This window comes from Thermobia domestica, chromosome 10, assembly GCF_964235325.1.
Source record: "Thermobia domestica chromosome 10, izTheDome1.hap1.1, whole genome shotgun sequence".
In the NCBI taxonomy this organism is placed as follows: Eukaryota; Metazoa; Arthropoda; class Insecta; order Zygentoma; family Lepismatidae; genus Thermobia; species Thermobia domestica.
Window position 1 is genome coordinate 162,491,594 of NC_137463.1, and position 9,735 is coordinate 162,501,328.

At 34.0% G+C, this 9,735-nt stretch overlaps 1 protein-coding gene across 1 annotated transcript in view; it reads right to left on the minus strand.

Moving 5' to 3' along the window:
- Window positions 1–9,184, minus strand: part of LOC145662810 (putative trypsin-6) — a 41,333-nt gene extending 32,149 nt beyond the window's left edge. Inside the window, exon 1 of the mRNA XM_081728698.1 lies at window positions 9,097–9,184. Within this exon, the coding sequence (XP_081584824.1) occupies window positions 9,097–9,154 (58 nt within the window). The 5' untranslated portion in view covers window positions 9,155–9,184. The remainder of the gene's footprint in view (window positions 1–9,096) is intronic.
- Between the last annotated feature and the right edge of the window lie 551 nt (window positions 9,185–9,735).

A 9,735-nucleotide genomic window follows, 5' to 3' on the forward strand; every position in this document is an offset into this window, starting at 1 on the left:
CCTCCCTAGTTAAGCAAACGTAAGCAGATGATTTACTCCCTTCTTTATCTTGTAAGCAATTAGTTTTTTTTTTTTTTTTTTTAATTTCTCAGGATCTGTTATGTTTCGTGGCTTTCAGTCTGTTTTAGCTCATTCACGGTATGACGTTTCCTTTCCAACTTTTTGTCTGTTCGTGTTGTACCTTTTTCTTTTCTTTAGGACGGTTAATTCATTGGCAATATGTTCTGGCGGCGTGTTGTTATCTTGAAAGAACTTCTTCCGTTGAACTTTGTACTTTATTTTAAAACTTTTGTCCCTGTCCCAATGAAACAAACGCTTCGTTCAATGTTAAAGTAGTTAAATCGTGAACTTAATTAAATCCAAGTTTTTTCAATTTTTTTTTCAACTTTTGAATTGCTATACTCAGAAGTTGAAGAAAATAATTATATAATTATGTATTCCTGTGGGAAAGCAAACTATAATATTCCCTTCGTTTCTTCTTCGCTGAAATTCGGGACATATGAGCGTCTTGAGAAATATTTTCGGGATGCCGGGATGCCGATCTCGATTCCGTGACAGTCTCGGATTTTCCGGGACGAATGACAACCCTATTTTTATATCATTTTCTTTTATATAAAATTACTTTCTTCCTAGCATATACCACACGTATTGCTGTGGGCAATCACTTGCGTTCTTCCTTCGACACTTTTCACGCAAGTTTTTGTCTGAGCTCAATGTCTCACAAAATTCAAATTATTCGTATAAGCATCTTAGGCTATGGACACAGTGCATCCGATTTTTTTACACTGGCGACTACGTCCGACTCGTTGGCCGACGGAGTCTGCCGATTACATGGTCACACTGCAACCGATCTGTCGTATGTCAGCCTTCTTGTGAGATAAAGTATGGACAAGAAATTGCTACTATTGGAAAATCCTTTATTAAAAATATTAGCTTTCTCGAGAGAGGCGAGGCCTCCCTCTCATCAGCAAGATTGTTTCTTTCTGAGAAAAAAATCGGGGGACATTTTAAAATTCAGAGGAGTATCATAGGTAAAAAATATAGGTTTTTCCGTATTCTTATACATTATTCTTTGACACTTCCCCGGGGATATTTTCCATTTCGGGGGTTACCCTTACCGGCTCACATTCTGAAAGAAACATTGATCTACAGTATTGCAAAGAATTTGGAAGACACCTTTCCACTCATTTCAATGCCGTAATGAGTGGTTAACTTCAAAGTGGTGGTCAGAAAACCTGTTCTAGTTAACATGCTTATACTTACATAAGAAATTATCGAAACTATTTTTATGTTGTTGCATTTGTGGTAAAGTATTTAAATTAGTGTGTACAGAAATCTTGTAGCCTACTCATAAAATGGAGTTGAACACTATACTTACAGAAGAATGCTTAAAAGAAATTCTTTATAGCTTTCACTCACTTTAAATTAGTGAAGTACACCATTTGGCACAGGACCGCAAGAGAAATTAGATTTCTTTAAAATTTCAAATGGCCACGATTTAAAAGGTTTTATTTGATTATGTAGATTTACAAATTAATTTTCGAACAGCCACTATACTTGTTAACGAAACCAAAATGGACGTACCTAGACGAAAGCTGGAATGAAAACGACTTATTTGAATCCCGAGTTCATTTACAACGGTATTAGTAAGAGGAAAAATGGGCATTCCCATCACTCATAAGTTACTTCCATTCCCTCATAGTCTATATTGTTACTCTAGGTTAGTGCTTTTCCCTACCATGAAGTTGTTATCAGTTATTTGCAGATATTGCAGTTTTATTCTACTTAAAAATAACTCAATATTATCCTAAGTATATTGAATTCGACATCAGTATGTATTAGTACCGGAGAAGCATGAAACATGGATTAAAATTCGAACTTGTAAGCAATATTGCCAGTTTACTTATCCAATGATACGAATTTAAAAGAAAATAATAATGAAAAGAAGAAGAAAGATCAATGAATGATAATGATAATAATAATAAAATTATTTGGACCTGGCTAAGGCTTTCCATTCTTTCCACACCATCTTCTTCTATACAAACTCAATTCTAGATTCGTTATACATGGCAAATTAGTTGGTCTTCTGGAAACCTACGTATCTCAGTAATAGGACAACGAGTTTCAGTTTCAGGTTACTTTTCTAACTTTATTCCCGTAACTTCTGGAGTTCCTCAAGGCAGTGTTCTGGGTTCACATCTATTCCTATTATACATGGACGATTTGCCTTCTTTGTTCACATACAACTCTAAAATATATTCTTCTATTCGCTGATGATTGCAAACTCTACAGCCAAGTTCAATCCGCGTATGACGCTCTTGCTCTTCAACGTGCTTGAATTCTTCTCAACTGGTGTAACTCTTGGAAACTTAGCTTAAACATCGAAAAATGTGCTTCTCTTACTATTTCCAAAAAATAAATAAATAAATAAATAAATAAATAAATAAATAAAATAAAAAAATACAAAATTGGTCATAAGAACATAAAACCTGTCACCTCTTTGTAATATGCCATTACAGTCTAATGAGATTATGTTTTTAATAGGAGGGTGCCCGAAATTTTTTGCACCGACTTGACGTTTAACAAAAAATTTCTGGCTGTTCATATAATTCGTAATTTTGTTTGTTATTTTATTTCAAATTAACATGGAAAACTGTAAAACTTCATTAGGAATTATAGTTTTGGGAGTCAATACCTTTATTTATATTTTAAATTAGTTATAAGTCTTGTATATGGATGTGTAAATGGATTATTACAATTCTTACGGTGTCAGTGCTATCTGAAAACATAGGTCCACTATTGGACGGAACTTTCAGATCAAATAACCAATCTAAAATTCGACAGAATTTTCAGGACCACCCTTCACCTCTCTTTTAGATACCTAGGTCCTTCTAAAATCTAGTTTAATTCAGATTTTACCAAATTTTATTCGTTTCAAAGTCCCACCGCCAAAATGCTTTGTTTTGATTGGAGGATAAACCCACGCTATGATTTTAGGGCGCAATTATTCCCATTTCCCTGCAAGAATTTCACTGAAGACGCCGGATTCGGATCTTCTAGCTCAGAAAGTCGAAAATGAGCTAGAAAAGCTGCAAATAAAGGTAACATTTGGGATTTTATTAACGTGTAAAATCACTGGAAGTCTTAAGGAGCCATAAACTATTAAATTTCATAGTAAAAAACTGGACTAAAAAGCTGAAATAGGAAGTGCAATATAGTAACGCCATGTTGAGCAGATATAATGAGTGATGGACAGGTTCCACGAAGTGCATCAGTTTGCTAGTGGTTCTTAAATATCCACAGACAGTTTCGGAAGAGTAGTGTTTTTTCCCTTTAAATACTTTTATCCTTAAAACTATTCCTGTTAGAGTTACGTTAGGCCTGCCCCTCTGCCGTTTGTTTTCGTCTATGTAGTGGATGTGATTTCGTTTGTATTTATTCATTAGTAACATGGCGGTATTTAATTTCGTTGTAGTTAAGATAGGTAGAATAATGCACTTGTAAATTTACAGTAAGGGCTCCTACCTGACTCCCAAATTGGGAGTACGGCTTCCAGCGGGATGAGTTGAACATGTAGTTTGTTCCGGGTTCCTGCCCCTTCAGGGCAGGGGTCCTATTGTTAGTCAACACTTCGATATGTCCCCTCGGGGCATTGACTAAACAGCTTAAGAATGTGATTTAGTAAATACAAGGGCCAGTTAGCCCCGTTCCTTTCTTCCCCTTTTCCTTTCGAGCCGATTTAAAATGGTAAAATCTGAATGTTTTCTGTGTATATTTATTAGTATAACATGTATTAATGTAGTGTGTAGTATGGATGTGGCATGTATGTGTATATTTGTAATGTAGAAACATTTTCTAGTAGTAGTAATTGTGGTAGTTAAGTGATGAAAGAGTGTGTGAGATAATTAAATATGGACAGTGTAGTATTTACTATGCAATAAAATTTCTATTATTCCGTCATTAAATGAACTCATACACAATATTTAAAAGTGAACGTAATATAGTACAATAATTCTGTGTACAAGGTCACATTCAGTGGTTCAAGGGTTGATCATATCGTCGCTAGCCTCTAGTGTCGAAAGTCAGTACTAACCGTCATTCTCATATCGATGTTCTTAGTGATTTAGTTTCCATGGAATTGACCTTTCTTTTCGAAATAAAACCTAGAAGGTATAATTCACAGCCCATATGGATGTACAGTTAGGTTAAGTGACCCAAAATTAATATATTCTGAAAATTACAACATTCTGCTTAGTCTAGAAATCGAAATATTTAAGTAAATAAACAATACGTAATTTCTTAATAGAAGTCGGGCGATATGATGCTAGTTCTTCGCTTTGAAATTATATTAAATGTTCATTTTTCTTCGTGGCTGCAGAATTTCATTGTTGCTGCAGAATTTTCGTGAAATTAAATATTATCGCAGATAATTCTATTTTCAGTGAACATACGTAGGATTTTTTTTTCGTTCTTAATAAAGCTACCAGGTATTACATAGTATTGTGTGTGTGGTGAAAGAGTCTTGAGTTCGAGTGAGGTTGTCGTGCGGTGATCGGAATGGGAAATGTTTGTAGTCACTATAGATTTTAAAGTGTTATGATGAAATGTGTATATAGGCTGGGCGTAGATAGAGGAGACAGGGTGTTTGTAAAATATAGCGTCGTAGTAAATGAAAAGAATGATTATATGAATATTAATATGAATATGAATAAGAAGTATATGAATATTGTAGTAGATGAATATCGAAGATAGGGCACCCATATAGTTAAATATATAGTAGCCCAGTGAATACTTCGCCACGTGTGGATATATATATATATATATATATTGAATAGATACGTGTAGCTACAAACATCTCAGGTTCTGACCCCTGCACCATAATATCACGCGGACCGGAGGGCGATATATAGTCGGACTATGGTAATACTTTGTAGTTTAATGTGTTATAATAATAATCAACCATAGTAATACCATCTGATAGAATAGGTAGCATCATATAATCGCTGACTAGACATATTGAATAATAAATTATGAAAAGACAATAGTAGCTATAGAACGGGGCTGTAGTGAATTATATTTTCTGGTCGGTTTTAAAATAGAATATCCTGCTCCGTGAGATTTTTTTTCTTCACGTTACCTACTCGGGCTACCTTACAATGTTCATGGAGGCGACAGCTCTGACAGGGTTACAGAATTAAAACAATTAGTTATTGGAATTTATGTCAGTCCCGTACCCGGGCATCGACCTCTCCCCCCTTGAGTACATTCGTTTTCTTTTCTTAGTTTCCAAACTAGATAGTGATGGAAATTAATCGATGCTTCAGAATTTAGCGCATTCTGCGAAGGGGAGCTATCGGTGAGGTTTGGCCATAGAAATCACCGATCCAAAATTCAGTTTATTTAATTTTTTTTAATTTTGGCAAACCACTAATTAAGGATATCTTAGCTATTACTCTAGTTTCATTACTGTCCTTGAACCTTCTTAGTTCTTCTGAGGGGTCGAATATTTTTTTCCTTACTTAGAGATTTCAAAATTGGGGACGCAGTTACCTGGTCCCTTCCCCCTCTTCCTTTTATCCTGCTGGTCTGGGCCGGATACGGGGATCGGATTTCAATCTTACAAGCAAATTCTTGTGGGATTGGGATCTGATGGACACAGAACTTGCATCCTTGGCAGCAGGGCCTCCCTCCTAGTTTACGTATTTAAGTAAACTACCCTCTTTCGGCATATGTGAATAATTTTGGCTATGAGTTGTTATATATATATTTAAATTCGGTCACTCTTCTGTGTAGTGAGTAGTACTTTAATCTTTCTCCTTTCGTTGGCGCCGCTTTCTCTCTCTTGTCTCTTCCTTCTTACTTCGAGATGTTTTTTTTTACTTTTTCAATCTTCCCCCCCCCCCGATTTTGAACTTGTCGCTTACGATTTATTTAACGTACAACTCTGATCTGAAATTACCAGCTGAGATGTTGCAATACACAATTCATGGATAGAGTAGATAATGATTGGGTCCTCCATCACATTTTGACCTATCGCCGAAATGAACAAAGACTTCATATTTGACGACACTTCAATTACGTTCTGTCACCGTCGTCCTCTTAAGTTATTTTTATTTTTTAATCCATTGGTCACTTTCCTTTCTGTTTTGGTTTTCGATTACTTTGTAGTTGATCTGGGCCCAGAAATTGTATTTTGGTTTATCTAGTTATATCTTTAGGAATGTTCTGTGTTACGTGCCTGCCTCACAAAGTTTTTTTTTCATTATTTAAGCACGAATTGATTATATAAAAGCTAAAATTTATGGACGCGCGTTATCAAAAAAAATTCAATTCTTTTCAAATGTAATGTTGGAAGTCATTTGTTTTCTTGGACAATGTTGCAACCTTTTCAAAAAATTTATTGTTGGTGTGATTAATTTAAATGTGTGCGCATTTATTATAAATATGTATATATATATATAGAGAGAGAGAAATGAATACGTCGAAATGTATATGTAATTAGTATGTGAATATGATTTTAAAGTAAAAGTATGATATTAAATGTATTATGAATATATGTAAGAGCGCTCGTGTCTGTCCCTCTAAACGTGTATTGGTTGCTATAGTTTACCAGTGAGTTTTCCGACGAATTTAAGAATGTAGATTTAGTCAAGAATACCGCCGTGCACTCAAGTAATTTTCCTTTTCTTCTGATTCGATGTAAATGATAACCTCTGTAATTATGTAATGGCATGTATTGAAAAGTAACGGCAGGTCTAAACGTAACCCACATCATAACGAATATTATCTCTGAACTACCAACCTAAAACCACTGTGGAAAGTGTACCTTGAATCCTTATCACCTGCATATGTATCCTGTGACTTGACCAGTTTTTTTTTTCTATCCTCAATTTAAACCATCACACTCCGTACTCCTGTTGGAAGATCGTTGTAAATCCGAACCATGTATACATATATACAAAAGTGATCCTAAGGAAAGGTCTCATGACGTGTCCCAGTGTTAAATAAGTAAATTGAAATTACTCAGTTAATAAATTCGTGAATGGACTGTCTAAGAGGAGAAACATCCTCTGGCGAAAGTGATTTTCAAAATTCCTAAATGGGTATAAACATCGCAGTGTGCGAGTGCAGATATGAACTGCTAAAATTTACGAACTAAATATAGTCGATGAATGGTTTTTGTAAACCAATAGGTATATATATATATATAGATATATATATATATATATAAACACAAACTAAGTTATATGGAGCGAAATGTTTTTGGACACTACGAGTAGTGCGTGATTTGTGATTTGAACGCTCAAAATTATTAATATTTTATTTCTCAATGTGAGGTAGAGACTCATAAGTTCTGATACACCTAAAAGTTTTTTTTTCTTTTTCTTTCCTCTTTGTCCATATTTTTTTTAAAGTGAAATAAGTGTCTCTTTGCGTATGCCGCAAATCATAATTTTGTTTTAGCATGCCTAAGATATAATACATGTAATTATTTTTTTTTCATTTGTCAATATGATTGAACATATAAAGATCTACTAAAATATAACACTATGTACTCTATTAATATATAACCAAGAACTTGTGCTTTTAATATTTTCTTCATAATTATTTGTTTTGTCTTTTCTTTTCACTATGGATGTAATAAACTATTTGTATCTTTGTAGTTAGTTGGTTTCCCTTAAACATGTATACACTGTCCTGAGTGAGTGAGCGTGTGAATGCATGATAGATTTAATATAAGTAATTTTAGTGATATCATTTGTCATATTAACATCTGTAATATATGTGTCATGTTTTAATATATGTGTTAAGGTAAATAACCTAGGTCATGAAGGATCGCTACTAATGGTTTAAATCGGCTCTAGGAGTGAAACAAAAATAGCAGGATGAGCCTAAATATGACATCTTTCTTCCAGGAAGTTGAAATTCTTATTGATACGATACATAAACTTATATTGAGTTCATAAGTTTGATTTTTTTTCTTGGCTAATTCATATGTGTGGTCGATCCTAGAGAACAGAGTTCAGATGCTGGATGGTTATCAATCACCGGTTAGAATAACAGTACAAAGAATGATTTCACTTTTCTCATTTCCAGGTCTAGGTCTGGGCAACCCCATGATCGTGGTGCCTGGAGCTAGGTCTGGGTGGTATGAGGGAACATGTGTCTATTCCGAAGCATTCCAAAATTGATTAGTCGTTAATATCATTTAGAATGATTCATCTTTCACGGACTTTCTCGACTTCTTACTATATTTCCGGAATTATCCAGTAATCTGTTTCTTATTAAAATACCCTATTTCTTTTCTTTCTTCTTTTTCTACCTCCTTCTTTTACCCTTCTACTTTCTTCTCTTTCTTTTCTATTTCTAAATGAAAGAAAACGGAGTCATGACTGAGAGTAGTCGCTATTGGCACGGTCAATAAGTTGTTTAGATTCTTCGGGAGTCCGATATGGGATAATTAACAATAACAAGAAAGTTTATTGAAATTTAGTTTATTGGAACATAATCAAGATTTCAATTAGTAGGTGATGTTTCGTAATCGCCCTCGTTCAAAGAGAATTAATTGTAGCGACTCCTCTCCTCTACATTAGCTCTTGCTTTTCTTCGTTTACGTTTTCTTTCATCTTTCACAGATCTTGGTGTTATCATTGACACTAAGCTTACTTTTGCGAATCATATAACCACAATATCTTTTGTACTGCTATGAAACAACTAGGACTCCTTTATCGCTTCACTGACAAAAAAAATCCTAATTGATTAAGCTTGTTTTATAAGTCACATATGATATATCAATGGAAGAAGAGCCACATATCGTACAAATACTTTACACAAGCAAATCATGCGTGGAATTAAAATTGTATTTAACGACATATACTAGCTTTAAATAGATATTGTCAAAGGCTGGCCTCTATGAAAATTGTGTACCTATATTCTTTTATTATTATTATTATTATTATTATTATTATTATTATTATTATTATTATTATTATTATTTTACCAGAAAGGAACTTCTTGTATGTATATTAAACGTTCTTAATAAATACTATGTAAAACTACCTAATACATAGAACTTAAATCAATGATAAAACTCACAGTCTGTAAATAAAAACAAGAAGATACACAACCAAATAATCTTAGTGAAAGGTTCCATGATGACTCTCTACAAAGTTCTCGTTTCAAAGTTATTTATAAAATTTTATTATCAGTTCCGTTATTTTACCTTGCATCCTCATAATCTTTCAACAATAGAGACATTAAGATGAAAAACAGAACGTTGGATATGCCTATGTACGTACAATCGTTTCCTGAGTGAACGCTATCATATCAATACAAGTTTCTCAATTATTGTGTAACCTCTGAGAAGAACTTGTCACACTCCTGAATGTTATCAAAGCTTACACGTGCTACCATAACACAAATGTTAGTAGTGTTACTACGAATGCTGACACTAAAGAGTACGTAGTTTTAAATATTTGGTTTTTATCGGATCCACCATTACGTCAATTTCATATAAGTTAATTTTATTCGCAAACGATGTCGCAGAGGAAAAGAACCTGTCTGCCGCGAGCCTTAATAGAATATTGATATTTAGAGAGCTTTTGACATTGAGTGAACGAATGCCACAACACACAATACCCGTAAAATAGGTTAAATATTCGATTGTAATCGTTCGGCGGATATTTGTCTGTTTGTTTCTTTGTTGTTTTTTTTTTAGTTTACCGTTCCTTTCCA